General features: G+C 46.6%; 1 protein-coding gene across 6 annotated transcripts in view; it reads right to left on the minus strand.

The window, feature by feature from the left end:
* mapk8ip3 (mitogen-activated protein kinase 8 interacting protein 3) overlaps positions 1–18,021 on the minus strand; it is a 132,850-nt gene that overhangs the window by 85,254 nt on the left and 29,575 nt on the right. For all 6 annotated transcript variants that reach the window (XM_078240828.1, XM_078240826.1, XM_078240825.1 and 3 more), the window contains 3 exons: positions 15,758–15,815; positions 9,857–10,009; positions 7,077–7,143 (listed from right to left, as the gene is read on the minus strand). In XM_078240828.1, coding sequence (XP_078096954.1) covers positions 7,077–7,143; positions 9,857–10,009; positions 15,758–15,815 — 278 coding nt within the window. The remainder of the gene's footprint in view (positions 1–7,076; positions 7,144–9,856; positions 10,010–15,757; positions 15,816–18,021) is intronic.

Raw genomic sequence — 18,021 nt, forward strand, 5'->3', positions numbered from 1 at the left:
GGGGCTTTCATTTGGCAACGACACCCCAGGGGACCCATTTGTTTTTCTCCCCTTTCCACCGTTCACATCATCACAGTCTCACCTTTAGATGGCCTTCCCTCAGGAACAAGGGCAGGGAAAATGGGTCACAGTCTCTCCGTGATTTACACTAACAATGTTCACGGTGCAGCCGACAGGACAGGTGTACCAGCAAGTACACAGACCTACCTGAAACGTATTGATTTTTATTGATACTTGTATAAGTAACGCTGAGTGCGATCACATTTTTTTTTCAGACACGGGACCAAATGTGAGAAGCAGCAGAACACGGAATAAACCAAAGCTGAAAGAAAACTGTCACTTAAGCAGGATTTGTGTAACACATCAGTTATTGGCTTTTAAAATTCAATCATGTACGCACTCTTCTGACCAAAGGCTGCTCCACTGAACACTGAGCTGCTAATTCTTCAGCCCAGCCGCTGCCTCCAGTTTGGTGAAGCATCTCACAGAGATGTGTTTGGTCACAACAACCAAATCTTAAAAGCTTCTTAAGTTAAGGGCAGCACGGCGGCACAGTGGTTAGCACTGCTGCCTCACAGCGCCAGGGACCCAGGTTCAATTCCGGCCTTGGGTTACTGTCTGTGCGGAGTTTGCACCTTCTCCCCGTGTCTGCGTGGGTTTCCTCCGGGAGCTCCGGTTTCCTCCCACAGTCCAAAGCTGTGCAGGAAAGGTGGATTGGCCATGCCCCTTAGTGTCAGGGGGACTGGTAGGGTAAAGACATGGGGTTAAAGGAATAGAGTGGGTGGAATTGTTGTCGGTACAGGCTCGATGGGCCAAATGGCCTCCTTTTTGCACTGTAGGGATTCTATGATTCTGCTGACCCAAATTTTTGATATTTACAATCTACCTGCCCCACTCCATTGTCTGGGCCTGAATCTCACCTGACTTCACTACATTGTTAAAAAACTGAGTAACTCTCACTCTAAAAGGTTGGCCAATCCAATTTCAGAATTGAAATGAGACTGTGACAGGATGCATTCATTGTACAGGGAAATCTTGGGGAAAGTTGCCACTTTTGAGAACAGGCTTAAAACAGGATTAGCAACAACACCCATAATCACTTTATCCTCATTCCTGGGAAATGGGTTTCATTGGCAAAGGTTGGCATTTAGTACGAATCTCTCCTTGTCTTGAGAAGATGATGGTGAGTTTTATTATACGCTAATTAAACCTAACCAGGACATATATAGTTACAACAGTACAGTACAGGAACAGGCCCTTCAACCCACTGTGTTGTGCCGAACATGACGCCAAATTAAACTAATCCCTTCTGCCTGCCCTTGCTCCATATCCCTCTATTCCTCGCATATTCATGTGCTTATCTAAAAAGCCCCTTCTTCTTCAATTCATAAAGTCATAGAGGTTTGCAGCATGGAAACAGACCCCAAAAAGGGTCCATGCCGCCCCTTTTTTTTAAACCACTAAGCTAGTCCCAATTGCCCACGTTTGGCCCATATCCCTCTATACCCATCTTACCCATGTAACTGTCTAAACGCTTTTTAAAGGACAAAATTGTACCCGCCTCTACTACTACCTCTGGCAGCTTGTTCCAGATACTCACCAACCTGTGTGTGAAAAAACTGCCCCTCTGGACCCTTTTGTATCTCTCCCCTCTCACCTTAAACTTATGCCCTCTAGTTTTAGACTCCCCTACCTATTGACTATCTAGCTAATCAATGCCCCTCATTATTTTATAGACTTCTATAAGATCACCTCTCAGCCTCCTACACTCCAGAGAAAAAAGTCCCAGTCTGTCCAGCCTCGCCTTATAACTCAAACCATCAAGTCCCGGTAGCATCCTAGTAAATCTCTTCTGCACTCTTTGTAGTTTAATAATGTTCCTTTCTATAATAGAGTGACCAGAACTGTACGCAGTAATCCAAGTGTGGCCTTACCAATGTCTTGTACAACTTCAACAAGACCATCCCAACTCCTGTATTCAATGTTCTGACCGATGAAACCAAGCGTGCTGAATGCCTTCTTCACCACTCTGTCCACCTGTGACTCCACTTTCAAGGAGCTATGAAGCTGTACCCCTAAACCTCTTTGTTCTGTAACTCGTCCCAACACCCCACCATTAACAGCAAAGCTGTAGTTTGTTTCATTCAACAAACTGGCCTATCAGGACAGTGAAGAGGACAGTTAAGGGTCAACCACATTGGCCAAGAACTGGAGGCACATATAGGCCAGACTGGGTGAGGATTATAGGTTCCCTTTCCAAAAGGCTATTAATAAACAGACAAGACGGGAACACCACCACCTGCAAGTTCCCCTGCAAGCCATTCACCAACCTGACTAGGAAACATATCACCATTCCTTCACTGCCACTGGGTCCAAATCCAGGAACACCCTACCTAACAGCAGTGTAGATGTACCTACACCGCATGGGCAGCACGTATCAAGAAGGCAGCTCACCACCACCTTCTCAGGGGAAATTAGAGGTGGTTAGGTTAGGTTTAATGACAATCTTCCAACTTCACGGAACTATTACTGATTCCTGCCTTTTACTTGATGATTTTGTCTATTGAAGTCATATTCTCAAACCGCGATGGTGGGGTTAGCCCATGCTTCTGTAGGACAACCCCTGTACTACCACACCCAGTCTATATTGTAGAATATGGGGCTGAATGCCCTCAATATAATTGGTAGAGATTGACAAAAAAAATCTCTGAACCACAAGTCTGATTTACCTTTCAAAGAATAGTTATACGTGGGACCTGTTCTTAACGTTATCTCATTAAGGTATCTCATTATATGTACCGTGTTTGTGAACCCAACTCTGCACTCACCTGAGGAAGGAGCAGCGCTCCGAAAGCTCGTGGATTCCAACTAAACCTGTTGGACTTTAACCTGGTGTTGTGAGACTTCTTACTTATCCCATTAAGGGATACAATTACAGTAAACTTCGTGTTGTCTGGCACTCTACCAACTGAGTGGCCTACTAATCCGTAATGTTAATCCTAATCTGTATGTTCATAACCAGATTTATCCGGTAATCAGGATTTCTGACAGCTTGATGTTTATTTTTAAATAAGCCAGTCACTTTCGGAGTTCAGATAATATATTCTTTCAAAAAAAAAACCCTCCCCAAGATAGGGGACTCCAAAACTAGAGGGCATAGGTTTAAGGTGAGAGGAGAAAGATTTAAAAGGGACCTGAGGGGCAACTTTTTCCACACAGAGGGTGGCGCGTGTATGGAATGAGCTGCCAGAGGAGGTGGTAGAGGCGGGTACCATTACAACATTTAGAAGACATTTGGACAGGTACATGGACGGGAAAGGTTTAGAGGGATATGGGCCAAACGCAGACAAATGGGACTAGTTCAGTTTAGGAAACCTGGTCGGCATGGAAGAGTTGGGCTGAAAGGCCTGTTTCCGTGCTGTATATCTCTATGACTCAATGACTAAGAATAGTAACAATTGATTGTAAATCTGTTCTTCATCCTCACAGTGAAATTATTAAATTATTGAGTCAGTTTTGGTTATTGTGTCTGAGCAAAGATCCAACGCTTAGAGTTAACTGTCAGTGAAACTGACAGCTTGGTTTATTTTTAAAAGCCACTCTGAAGATCTTGATGTCAGCCTGGCTGTCAGTTGTCATGCCTTTACTGTCATGCCTTGCTGCTTCCCTTCAATGAGAGAGCACCACCTTGCCAAAAGTTTTTTTTTTAGTGTCACAAGTAGGCTTACATTAACACTGTAATGAAGTTACTGTGAAAATCCCCTAGTCGCCACACTGCGGCGCCTGTCGGGCCCTGTTCGGGTACACTGAAGGAGAATTTAGCATGGTTAATGCACCCTAACCAGCACATCTTTTGGGCCGTGGGAGGAAACTGGAGCACCCGGAGAAAACCCACGCAGACACGGGGAGAAGGTGCAGACTCCACACGGACAGTGACCCAAGCCGGGAATCGAACCCAGATCCCTGGCGCTGTGAGGCAGCAGTGCTAATGTGTGCAGAGTAATGTAACACCCCGCTTAACCGACATTTCTGATTAACCAGCACCAGCACTGCTCAAGCGTGCCGGATGAAAAAGGATTTGACTGAATATGAAAGTGTGGGATAGGCTATTTCCAAGCAGTAAGTCTGGTAGGATTTCCCGAGAAAATGTCAGATGTAAAGTAATGTGTTTTAAAAACCCAAGTGTTAAAAGACTGACACCTTGTGGAGGATTTTTACCCTCGCCCGATGCCAGCAAGAGATAACACTCGCCTCCACCAGCCAGTTCCCCAGCTCCGTCCAGCCTGTGGGCTGTTTTGTGGAGGTGGGAAGGGATGCATCAGGAATGCCCATCGGCACACAGCGTGTAGCTGGTCCGGTTCACCAAGAACCTATTGAGCTCAGTTGTAGGAAGTAGAGTGGGATTTTCCAGTTGGCTCCCCCGGTTCCTGCAAGCAGCAAAGACCAGTTTCGCTGCCTGGAGGGAACCTCCAAGCAGCAGAATGGGGCTGGGGTGCAGTGCACCAGACAGGCCTACAGGCCCTCTCAGCCGGCATGGGTGCATAGGCCACACCGCAGAATGCCTGGATCTCAAACATTACCAATCGCATACACCTGTCTCAACTATATCTATGATGTGGGAGGGGAAACATGTCCATAGAATCCCTACAGTGCATCGAGTCTGTACCAACCACAATCCCATCCAGGCTATATCCCCTTAACCCAATGTATTTACCCTGCCAATCCCCCTGACACTAAGGGGCAATTTAGCATGGCCAATCCACCTAACCTGCACATCTTTGGAGTGCGGGAGGAAACCGGAGCACCCGGAGGAAACTCACACACACACAGGGAGAACGTGAAGACTCCGGGCAGACAGTGACCCAAGGCAGGAATTGAACCCAAGTCCCTGGCGCTGTGAGGCAACAGTGCCAACCACTGTGCCACCGCGCTGCCGTCTTTGACTAGATCAAAATGTTAATTATTCTTAATAATCAAAGCTCTTTTTTGACCAAGATTGTGACACTTCAGTCCCTTATTATTGGAGTTCCCACAGCCAGCACAACACAATGCCTGAAATATGTAAGATGTCATATTATGGAAAGCAACAAATGCTTTAAAAATGTAAAACTTCTACTGACAAACAGAGCTCAATATCATAGAATCCGTACAGTGCAGAAACAGGCTGTTTGGCCCATCGAGTCTGCGCCGACTCTCTGAGAGAGTAATTTACCCAGACCCTGTCCCCACTAATCAACCTAACCCGCACATCTTTGGACTGTTGGCGGAAACCGGAGCACCCGGAGGAAACCCACGCAGACACGGGGAGAAGGTGCAAACCCCACAGTCACCCAAGGCTGGAATTGATCCCGGGTCCCTGGCGCTGTGGGGCAGCAGTGCTAACCACCGTGCCACCCACCACGTCGTTGTAGATCTGGAGTCGCATGTAGGCCACACCAGGTAAGGATGGACATTAGTGAACCAGATGGGTTTTTACAAAAGTCAATGATAGTTTAATGGGCACCATCACTGAGACTAGTTTTATATTACAGATTTATTAATGGAACTTAAATTCCACTAGTTGTCTGGGTTACTAGTCATAGAAACCCCACAGTGCAGAAATAGGCCATTCAGCCCATCAAGCCTACACCAACAATCCCACCCAGGTCCTATAGCTGTAACCTCACATATTTACCCCGCTAATCCCCCTGACACTAAGGGCCAATCAACCTAACTCGCATGTCTTTAGTCCAGTGACATTATCAATAAGGTCCAGGCCCAGACCCACTCTGCCTTATGGCTGAAGGAGAACAGTGTGGCAATGAAGGGACTAAGACCATAACGAGGGACAATATTAATGTACAGACAAGATCTCTAGTGGATTCCACTGCATTTGCAGTTCATTATTCAGATCCAGAATCGTCATTTCCCCTGTTCTGCATGCAGCTGGAAGAACGGGTAGGGTTCTGCCATGGTGGGATGAAGGTCTGGCATTACAAGTCAAATGACGGCCATGAAACCATCATCGCAAAAACCCATCTGGTTCACTAACGTCCTTTAGGGAAGGAAATCTGCCTGGCCTGGCCTCCGTGTGACTACAGATCCACAGCAATGTGGATGCCCTCTGAAATAGCCTAACAAGTCATTCAGTTCAAGGGCAATTAGGGATGGGCACTAAATGCTGGCCCAGCCAGTGAAGCGCACAACCCACGAATGAATTAAAAAAATAAGAAATAACAAACAAATTAAGATGCAGTAAGAGATTCAGGAGTCAGAGAACTCTTGCAATGGATTCTTCCTTCAGGTGTCATGACCATGTTGGTGACCATGGACTTCCATAATTATACTTGGCAAAGTACTGCAATGGTTTGCTATGGCCTTTTGCTGGTTAAGAAACTCTCTCATTCTAACCGCCCGCAATCAGTTATATCAAAACCACTGCTGCCTCACAGCGCCAGGGACCTGGGTTCAATTCCAGCCTCAGGTCATGTCTGTGTGGAGTTTGCATGTTCTCCCCGTGTCTGCGTGGGTTTCCTCTGGGTGCTCCGGTTCTCCTCCCCACCCCCCACCTCCCCAAGATGTGCAGGTCAGGTGGATTGGCCATGCTAAATTGCCCCTTAGTGTCAGGGGGATTAGCAGGGTAAATATGTGGGGTTACGGGTTAGATCCTGGGTGTGATAGTTGTCGATGCAGGTTTGATGGGCCGAATGGCCGCTTTCTGCATTGCAGGGATTCTATGATTCTAAGGATTTACAGGCTGATAAATGAATATATCTTCCGTGACCAGGACTTGAACCTGGATCTTCTGGCCCCAAGGTAGGGATGTTACCGCTACGCCACAAGACCTCCTGCACTAGATAGTGCATCTGAAAGGAAGTGTTGCAGCATAACTCTTACCAGCACCTGAATATAATAGTCACTCATCTTTTGTGCATACGAAGACCGGGTTAACAATGTACTTCCTTGGGCCAGGAATATGCTCATTCTGCTGTAACTAATAAGACTTTTCGTATTGCGCTATTAAAACCATTAAACCACATCCATTACATTCTGGCTGAACAAGCACTGACAATCCAGTGCACAACATCGAAACTTACACTCACGTCCTCCAGCTCCTCTTTACCCTCTTTGTTATTCATGGCCACGATAGCTTCGGATTTAACCCTAGAAAACATGAAGGTGAATTAGAGACTGGGAAAGGTTGATCTGATGGTAAGAGAAGTCATTCATCACAGCTCAATGGGAAAAGCGCCTCACTCATTCTGATCCATTCAGATTATCAATGAACAGATAAAACCAAACAGGCTGGAACCTGCTGCATCCCTGGTCTGAATCATATTTAAACACATTAGTCATGGTTTGCAATCATAAAATCCAATGGTGCAGAAGGCCATCGAGTCTGCACCGACCACAATTCCACCCAGGCCCTATCCCCATGCGTTTACTCTAGCTATACCTCCTGAGACTAAGGGGCAATTTAGCCTGACCAATGCACCTAACCCACATATCTTTGGACTGTGGGAGGAAACCGGAGCACCGAGAGGAAACCCACGCAGACATGGGGAGAACGTGCAGACTCTGCACAGACAGTGACCCAAGCCAGGAATTGAAACCGGGTCCATGCTGCTGTGAGGCAGCAGTGCTAACTACTGTGCCACCGTGCCGCCCACACCAAGGAATGTAAAAATTACACATAAAACACCTATAGTGCAGAAAGAGGCCATTCGACCCATCGAGTCAGCACCTTCTCTTGGAAAGAGCATTCATACCTTGGCCCACCCCATCCCTAAAACCCGGTTTTTACTTGTTTTATTATTTCAAGTTGGGGCAGAACTAGAGCAAAGTTTTAATATAAAGGGAAATAAAAACACTTTCTAAAAATCATAGGGCAGAATTTTCCCATCCGGGACTCAGTCCCATGGAGGGAGGGCGTGGGTGGCAGGGAGTGTTTCCTGCTCTGGAGGCCTCCTGGAATTTGCATAGTAGCATGTGACCCCAGCCTCATTAATTATAAAGTCAGGGTTTTCCTGACATATGGCGGGACGGGCTGGATAGCTCACGCTATCAATGGACAGGGTGGATGTGGAGAGGATACTTCCTCTTACAGGGAAATCTAGAACTTGGGGGTCACTGTTTAAAAAAAGAAAGACAGACAAAGTAATTGTCTGCTCTCCGAGGGTTGAGAGACTTGGGAATTCTCTTCCTCAAAAGGTGGTTGAGGCAGAGTCATTGAAAGAGTCAATAGATTCTTAATAAGCAAGAGGGCAAAAGGTTCGATAGTGAGAAGCTTTTTCCCAGGGTGGAAGAGTCAATTACTAGGGGGCATAGGTTCAAGGTACGGGGGGCAAGGTTTAAAGGAGATGTACGAGGCAGGTTTTTTTACACAGAGGGTGGTGGGTGCCTGGAACTCGCTGCCGGGGGAGGTAGTGGAAGCAGGTACGGTCGTCTTGACAAATACGTGAATAGAATGGGAATAGAGGGATATGGTGCTGGAAGGGATGGGGGTTTTAGTTCAGTCGGGCAGCATGGTCGGTGCAGGCTTGGAGGGCCGAAGGGCCTGATCCCGTGCTGTAATTTTGTTATGAGGGGTAGGTAGGAATGTGTGTGTGTGTGTGTATGTGTGTGTGTGTGTATGTGTGTGTGTGTGCAGCGGCGATTCTCCCATCCCGGCCTGCAACTTTTCTGGCTGCTCAGGGTGGGAGATGCACGTCGCCAGCCTTGTTCCGGGATTTGCGCATGCACCAGGAACGCATGCGCATCTCCCAGAGCCGGACAACAGTCGGAGACCAGACCACGCTGGAAACCGGCAGGAAGACAGGTAAGTCATTTGAATCTTTTTTTTTAATGTAGTTTAAATGTGTTTTACATTTCATTATCAGGAACTTACCGGTCCCAATTGAATCTCCCACCCTGCCAGGAGTATTTAATTCCGGCGGGCTTAGAATAGCTCCCCAGGTTCGGGGGGGAATGCATCCTCGGGAAAGTCAGGGCTGGTCCGAGAATTGTTGCGGGGGGGGGGGGGGGGGGGGGGGGGCAGCCTGGAGAGGCAGAAATGCAGGGGTCCCGGGCTGGCCAGCGATCGAGCTCCAGAACTGTCAGACTCCAGCGCGAATAGGCCCCGCCCCCCTGAGTTTTTAATGAGATTCACGACTGGGACCTCTGCAGTGCACAGAATGCGGAGATTCAGGTGAGAAGCTGAACTGACAAAACAGTCATGATCTAGAACAGTTTTCCCGCCAATTCAGTACTTTTGGGAGAATCGCCCCCATGACTTTTTTTCTTTATCTTTTCAAAGGATGTGGGCTTCGCTAGCCAGGCCAGCATTTATTGTCCATCCATAATTGCCCTCAAAATGGCGGTGATGAGCTACCTTCTTGCAGTGGCCGCTGCAGTCCGGTGGTTTAGGTACATCCACAGTGCTGTTAGGGAGGGAATTCCAGGATTTGCTCCCAATGACAGTGAAGGAACTGCGATATATTTCTAAGTCAGGATAATGATTGGTTTGGAGGAGAACCTCCAGGTCCTGGTGTTCCCATGCGTCTGCCGCCCTTGTGCTTCTAGATGGTGGTGGTCATGGGTTTGGAAGGTGCTGCCTAAAGAGCCTTGAAGTCAAAATTAAATCAGCCATGAGCTAAATGAATGGTGGAGCAGGTCCAAGGGGTCGACTGCTGCTCCTAATTCATATCTTCATACGAAAGTTCTGTCACAGTTCCACCGAAATGCATCGATGGTAATTGCACACAACATGCACACTTGGGGTTTCACAAATCAGCTCGTTCAAACAAGAGCTTTTAATGGAGTATATGCCCCACACACCTAACAAATCCCTCCACTGTAAAGAATAGGTCCAATAATACATCATTCAGCATTCTCTCACCGTTTCAGTTCTTCCTCCAGCTCTTTCATCCGGTTCTCAACCTTGACTTTGGCTTGTTTGACAGTCTCCAGCTCCCCTTTCAGCACCTCCTGCTCACTTGACAGCTCATCGACCTTTGCAATCAGGTCATCCTTCACAATGTTCAGAGCATTCCTGCAAATGCAATCAAAGCCGCTGAGTTATACCACCTCCAATCGAAGTAAATGAACTGAATGCCAACAATTCTCATCTCAATTAATCAGCAGATTAAAACACTGAGCAGAAAGTCTCTTAAAAAGGAAGAGGTTCCAAAGGACATTCCCTTAATTTAATTAAACTGTGCTTGTGAAAAGCTCAGCATACAGACCAATCATAAAAATAAAACTTGCAACACACCAACAAAGAGAGCCAGTAACGATCAGAATGTCCAACAACTTAGTTGCACCTTCTTGTTTGCAAGCTGCAAACACTGACCATAGAATGGTGCTTGGAGTGGTACAGAGGAAACCCCTTCTTGCTAATGTCTCATGCAGCACACTGTAACATCAGCAACCTGGTGCATGAGTCTACGGGACCCTTACTCTTTATCTAGACCTGTCGCTCCTTAATCCCCAGCCTTGGCAAAGGCGGTTAATGGACCGACTGTCTTCAGGTGCTTCCAGCTTCTGAATTTTCAGCTCCCATTCTGTCACACGCTCCACTTTCACTATTCCATTCCTTTGAAAATTTGACCTTCACACAATAGCTCCTCTCCCTCTGAGGGAGATGGTGGCAATTATGGCAGTGTAGTGGACTTGTAATTCAGAGATTAACCGAGGTTATTGCTCTGGGAACATGGGTCCAAATCCTACCAGTGCAGCTGGTGGAATCTAAATGTAATTAATTAATAAATCTGGAATTAAAACTTAGTCACAGTAATGCTGCCTCACAGCGCCAGGGACCCGGGTTCAATTCTGGCCTCGAGTGACTGTCTGTGTGGAGTTTGCACATTCTCCCCATGTCCGCGTGGGTTTCCTCCGCTGCTCTGGTTTCCTCCCACACTCCAAACATGTGCAGGTTAGCTGGATTAGCCATGCTAAATTAACCTTAGTGTCAGGGGGGCAAGCAGAGTAAATACCTGGGGTTACCGGGATAGGGCCTGGGTAAGAGTCGGTACAGACTCGATGGGCCAAATAAAATCAGAAAATGCTTTTTCTTTCATTCTTGGGACATGGGCCAGCATTTATTGCCCAACCCAAGTCGCCCGAGGGCAGTTGAGAGTCAACCACATTGCTGTGGCTCTTGAGTGACATGTAGGCCAGACCAGGTAAGGACAGCAGATTTCCTTCCCTGAAGGACATTAGTGAACCAGATGGGTTTTTCCGACAATCGACAATGGTTTCATGGTCATCAGTAGATTCTTAATTTCAGATATTTTTTATTGAATTCAAACTCCACCATCTGCCGCGGCGGGATTCGAACCCGGGTCCCCAGAACATTAGCTGAGTTTCTGAGTTGATAATCTAGCGATAATACCACTCGGCCATCACCTCCCCTAACCTTGAAAAAACTTAGGAACTACTCAGAAGAAAGGGTTCCAAAGAAGAGTCAGATTGGACTCAAAATGTTAACTATGTCTCTCTCTCCACAGATGCTGCCAGATTGGCTGAGTTTTGCCAGCACATTTCATTTTCATTTTTGTGAATATGTGTTAATAACTTGTTAATAAGTAAATAAACTTTGAAGTTTGAGTGCTGGTTGCACCAAGATTTGGGTTGCACTTAAAGCAGTGCAAACCAAATTAGAGGTGATGGCCTAATGGTATTGTCACTAGACTACTTATTTAGCTGAAACTCAGCTAATGTTCTGGGGACCTGGGTTCAAATCCTGCCCATGGCAGGTGATGGAATTTGAATTCAATAAAAATATCTGGAATTAAGAATCTATGGATGACCATGAAACCATTGTCGATTGTCAGAAAAACCCATCTGGTTCACTAGTGTCCTTTAGGGAAGGAAATCTGCCGTCCTTACCTGGTCTGGCCTACATGTGACTCCAGAGCCACAGCAATGTGGTTGACTTTCAACTGCCCTCGGGCAACTAGGAATGGGCAATAAATGCTGGCCAGCCAGCGATGCCCATGTCCCACAAATGAATTTTAAAAATCAGGATTAAGAACCCCACACACCCCAGATATTCTCTTTTCCACCTTCTTCCGTCGGGAAAAAGATACAAACGTCTGAGGTCACATACCAATCGACTCAAGAACAGCTCCTTCCCTGCTGTCATCAGACTTTTGAATGGACTTACCTTGCACTAAGTTGATCTTTCTCTACACCCTAATTATGACTGTAACTGTCTCCCTCTGCAGCACAGAACATTCTGCATTCTCTCCTTTCCTTCTCGATGAGCGGTATGCTTTGTGTGTATAGTGCGCAAGAAACAATACTTTTCACTGTATACTAATACATGTGACAATAATAAATCAAATCAAATCAAAACCTGGGAATTAAAGCCCGGAACAATTTTTTCATCTTATTGTACTTGGATACAAAGAAAGGTCTGGGCACGGAACTGGGAGCCAAACATTAATGGGTGAAAAATCAGGTGAGTTCCATTAGGAGCATGCAATTTTCTCCAATCAATTTTCCTTTATACTTGGCATTCAGCTTTCATTAACTTCCTGCCCAAGCACAAGAAAAGTAAAATTCTGCAGAGTTTCTGCCAATTTCTCTCAGCAACAGCAAAGCCAAATTAAACAACTGTAATGAAACACAGGTGGTCACAGAATTCCTACAGTGCAGAACGAGACCACTCAGCCCTGCAAGTCTGCACCAGCTCATACCCAGGCTTATCTGTCATCCCACGTATTTACCCTGCTAATCCTCCCTAACCTACATATTTTGGGGCATGAAGGAGCAATTTAGCATGGCCAATCCACCTAACCTACAGTTTATTTATCAGTCACAAGTAGTCTTACATTAACACGGCAATGAAGTTACTGTGAAATCCCCCTAGTTGCCACACTCTGGCGCCTGTTCGGGTACACTGAGGGAGAATTTGGCATGGCCAAACCACCTAACCTGCACATCTTTGGAGTGTGGGAGGAAACCGGAGCAGCCGGCGGAAAGCCATGCAGACACGGGGAGAATGTGCAAAATCCACACAAACAGTCACCCAAGGCCAGAATCGAATCCAGGTCTCTGGTGCTGTGAGGCAGCAGCGCTAACCACTGTGCCACCCCGTACATCTTTGGAGTGTGGGAGGAAACTGGAGCACCTGGAGGAAACCTACGCAGACACGGGGAGAATGTGCAAAATCCACTCAAACAGTCACCCAAGGCCAGAATCGAACCTGGGTCCCTGGCGCGGTGAGGCAGCATCACCATTTCTGCATCATTTCAATTTGAATTCGAAGTAAAAGTAGTGTGAACTACCCTCGTGCATAGTACTCAATCTTAGGGGGCAGAACTTCCAAGGAGTGGCAATCATATTCGAATTTATTTACTTAGAGCGGAAGGCAGCTGCACCTTCCTTGCCTGATCTCAGGAGAGTGATGAAAGTGCAGTGCCGGGGGTTCCCGAGGGCTACAGTTGCAGACGGTAAATGTGTAGAATTTAAATCGGAGCATGGTGTGGTTACCAGTGCAGGGAATTGCCTATCGGCAGTTTGAACTTCCTGGTCAATTCCCACGCAGTCCTTGCACGGGCACTCCCCCCCCCCCCACCCCGCCATGCATCTTCTGGGGTTACCTCCAGTGGTCATAGAATCTCTACAGTGCAGAAGGAGGCCATTCAACCCATTGAGTCTGCACCGACCACAATCCCACCCAGGTTCTATCCCCATAACCCGATGCATTTACCCTGATAATCCCCCTGACACGAAGGGGCAATTTAACATGCCCAATCAACCCAACCCGCACATCTTTGGGCTGTGTCGAAAGCTCTGAGCCTATAAATTCATTCTAGGGCAGAGTATTACATTCGATTGTACCTTCAGGGTCTCAATATTGATCCAATGAGCATGAGAGAAATTTGAGGGAGTGCTGAGCCATTACAGGAACAGCTGCTTCGCTCTTTAGTTCATCTGAAGAAAATATTTGCACCAATCAATTCAGAGAATCATAGAATCCCTACAGTGCAGGAGGAGGCCATTTGGCCCATCGAGTCTACACCAACTCTCTGAAAGATTATTTTACCCAGGCCCATTCCATCCCTGCCCTATCCCTGTAACCCCGCACACTTACCAAGGCTAATCCTCCCAACCTACACATCTTTGGACGCCAAGGAGCAATTCTTGGAATTGATTTTTCAGTCTATCTTGTCCTAATGTCTAATCCACTTGAAGCCTCTCGAGGTAAATAGAGAGAATCTCTTTGAATGATTAGCAACAAATTGTTAATGTTCCAGGGGTTTCTTCCCTGCTGCCATCAGACTTTTGAAAGGTCCTACCTTGTATTAAGTTGATCTTTCTCTATACCCTAGCTATGACTGTGACACCACATTCTGCACCCTCTCCTTCCCTTCTCCCCTATGTACTCTATGAACAGTATGCTTTGTCTGTATAATGTGCAAGAAACAATACTTTTCACTGCATACTAATATCTGTGATAATAATAAATCAAATCAAAGGATCTCGCCGAGTTTATGTTGCAGTTTAGTGAAGCAAACACGACTGTTTCTTACATTCTGTGCTGCAGAGGGAGACAGTTAAGGCTGCAACTATTGGACATCTATGCTGTGTCATTATATCTACTGCGCAATAAATCTGCTTGGCAATTTAACTGTTCAGCCTTTGTTTGATGAAGTATTTATTCTCCCACGTTTAAAATGAACAAAGATCACTTGAGGGTAGGTGATATACAGTAAGTCAAAATATAATAAATAGGATTTTCTGTTGCGTCCCTGGAACCTCACAATACCAGACAGGCAAAGACACACTGATTTCAGACACTGGGGGGAGCAGCGACTCATTTATCAACTGGACTGAGGAACTGACCTAAAAAAAATTATCACAACACGACTCAAAAATGTGATCATTTCCATCACCAGATTTAAAGGACTTTCAATGAGCATTACTGTAAATATTGGAGCAAATAGCGTGAGAACACAAGTTGGCATCATTGCCGACATCGTGAGAACGAACTCTGCTTCGTGGGAGTATCAGTTAGAACACCTGGCGGCATGGTGGCACAGTGGTTAGCACTGCTGCCTCACAGCGCCAAGGATCTGGGTTCAATTCCAGCCTTAGGCGACTGTGCGGAGTCCACACGTTCTCCTTGTGTCTGCGTGGGTTTCCTCCGGGCGTTCTGATTTCCTCCCACAGTCCAAAGATGTGCGGGTTAGGTTGATTGGCCATGTTAAATTACCCCCTGCATTAGGGGGATAGTGGGGTAAATGTTTGGGGTTGCAGGGATAGGGCAGGGGGGTGGGGCCTGGGTAAGATGCTCAGTTGGAGAGTTGATGCAGACCCAATGGGCTGAATGGCATCCATCTGCACTGTAGGAATTCTATGTAATTCCAAGGATCCGTAATGACATTGTGAATATGTATCATAGAATCCCTACAGTGCAGAAGGAGGCCATTCAGCCCACTGAGTCTGTACTGATCACAATCCCACCCATGCCCTATTTCCGTAATCCCATGTATTTACCCTGCTAGTCCCCTTGACACTAAGGGGCAATTTAGAATGGCCAATCCACCCAACCCGCACATCTTTGGAGTGTGGGAGGAAACCGGAGCACCCAGAGGAAACCCACGCAGACACGGGGAGAACATGCAGACCCCACACCACGCAGTGACCCAAAGGTTGGAATCAAACCCGTGTCTCTGGCACTGTGAGACAGCCGACTAACCACTGTGCCACCCGACAGCAGTCGGTATTTGTCTAGAGTTTGGTGAGCTCATGCAGCGCAATGTATTTATAATAAAAATGTTTTCCTTACTTGGTTTCCAGAAGTTGGGTGTTCTCCATTATGAGATTTTCAACCTCCTTCCCCATTCCTGGAAGAGGCACAAATGATATTCATTCAGTATCCATGCATAGAGTCTGCTGACTATTAAGGTGCACAACATACATATACCGACACGGATACACACATACACGCTGTGTACACATAAACAAAAACAAAAATGGGTATTTCACACAACACTATGTCTAGCCCGTCGCTGTGGGACTGCAGTAGGAAGTATGATGTGTGGAGCCTCTCATCATATATAAACACACACACTCACTCACACTGAGGGGGCTGCCGCGAAAAAGCATGAATGGAACACAGACCTCCAGTCCCAGATGAATCTTAGAAGGCACATGCAACCCCCAACAGCCTCTCGGTTAAATATAATTTTGTGGGATTCTGTCAGTCATTTAACCAGCTGCTCAACTGAGACATTTGACAAATAACTCGACTGGGTTTTAAGTTCTACTGTTTGAACAACAGTGCAGAGGGCGAGGGGGGGGGCATTTTAAGAGTGCAACTCTCCATCCACTTGCAGGGTTTGACGATTCAGGAGCCAATTTCAGACCCAGAGGTTCACGGCTCAGAATGGGGTCTCAACCCCAGTTTTTATTATTCTTTTCCCTTCCTTTCGTTAGATGTGATCCGCGCTGAGATATAATTCCAAGGACAGTAGCAGTCCTCCAGCACCCTGCCCACTGGTTATTCCTCACGTGTGATCCCACACATTGAGTGGCAGAAGCTAACTGACCAATAATGGCAACTTCCACTTATATAGAGCTTTTAATGTAAAGAAAATGCTCCACTGCACTGAGAACATGCAGAAACAGGCAGGGTGAATATGGAAATGAGAAATCAGCAAAGGTAATCAAAAACCTGATTCGGAAAATGGGTTGTGGAATTTCAGAAAAGGAGAGATGAACAGGCAGGGAGCTAAAGGGAGGAAATTCCTCATAGGATCCAGGTAGCTAAAGCCTTTGTAAATATGGGGAGATGGCCTAGTGGTATTATCGCTAGACTATTAATCCGGAAACTCAGCTAATATTCTGGGCACCCGGGTTGGAATCCCGCCTCAGCAGATGGTAGAATTTGAATTCGATAAAAAAAATGTCTGGAATTAAGAATCTACTGATGACCATGAAACCATTGTTGATTGTCGGAAAAACCCATCTGATTCACTAATGTGCTTTAGGGAAGGAAATCTGCCATCCTTACTCGGTCTGGCCTACATGTGGCTCCAGAGCCACAGCAATGTGGTTGACTCTCAACTGCCCTTGGACAACCAGGGATGGGCAATAAATGCTGGCCAGCCAGTGAAGCTCACGTCCCATGAATGCATTTTTAAAAATTCATTGAGCAAAGTCAAAGGAAAACATACAAAAGTCTGGAGTCAGATGAATTCCTGAGGGTATCTGATGCTCGGTTTTCTTCTACTTCCATTGGGGCAGCACGGTAGCACAGTGATTAGCACTACTGCCTCACAGCTCCAGGGACCCGGGTTCGATTCGTGGGTCACTGTCTGTGTGGAGTTTGCACGTTCTTCCCCGTGTCCGCGTGGGTTTCTTCCGGGTGCTCTGGCTTCCTCCCACAGTCCAAAGATGTGCGGGTTAGGTTGATTGGCCATGCTAAATTGACCCTTAGTGTCCCGGGATGTGTAGGTTAGAGGGATTAGCGGAGTAAATACATGGGGTTACGGGGATAGGGCCTAGGTGGGATTATTGTCTGTGCAGACTCGATCGACCGAATGGCCTCCTTTTCTGCACTGTAGGGATTCTATGATTCTGTAGGGATTCTATACTACAGAAAACCGGGTGCTGCATCATTAGAAATTCGAGGGGGAAATCAGACAAGGGGGCCCCTCATTCAATTCCCACCCCTGATAGAACCACCCTTGAGTCTACTCCTGCCACACAAGCAGGGAAGTTAGCTGACTGCCTCTGCAACACTCCAATTTAAGGGGAAAGAGGTGGGAGACAATGGGAACATGACAGCAAAAGACGATTCACTGAAGCCCTTTTCAGAGAGTTCCCACTCGCAAGGACCTTTGACCCCCTTCACAAACCAAAAGAAGTCCTCAACCCCATACAAGACCAAACCTAAAATTAAACTTCTGATTTGTAGGCAAAGGGGGCTGGAAGAACTTGCAGGGATGGGATGAGGCTGCAGGAATCTGCTACACTGATCACCTACCTTTTAAAGGAACCTACCCAATATTCATAATGTGGAGAGCTTGCGAAATCAACAGATCACCT

Source organism: Mustelus asterias, chromosome 23, assembly GCF_964213995.1.
Source record: "Mustelus asterias chromosome 23, sMusAst1.hap1.1, whole genome shotgun sequence".
Lineage (NCBI taxonomy): Eukaryota > Metazoa > Chordata > Chondrichthyes > Carcharhiniformes > Triakidae > Mustelus > Mustelus asterias.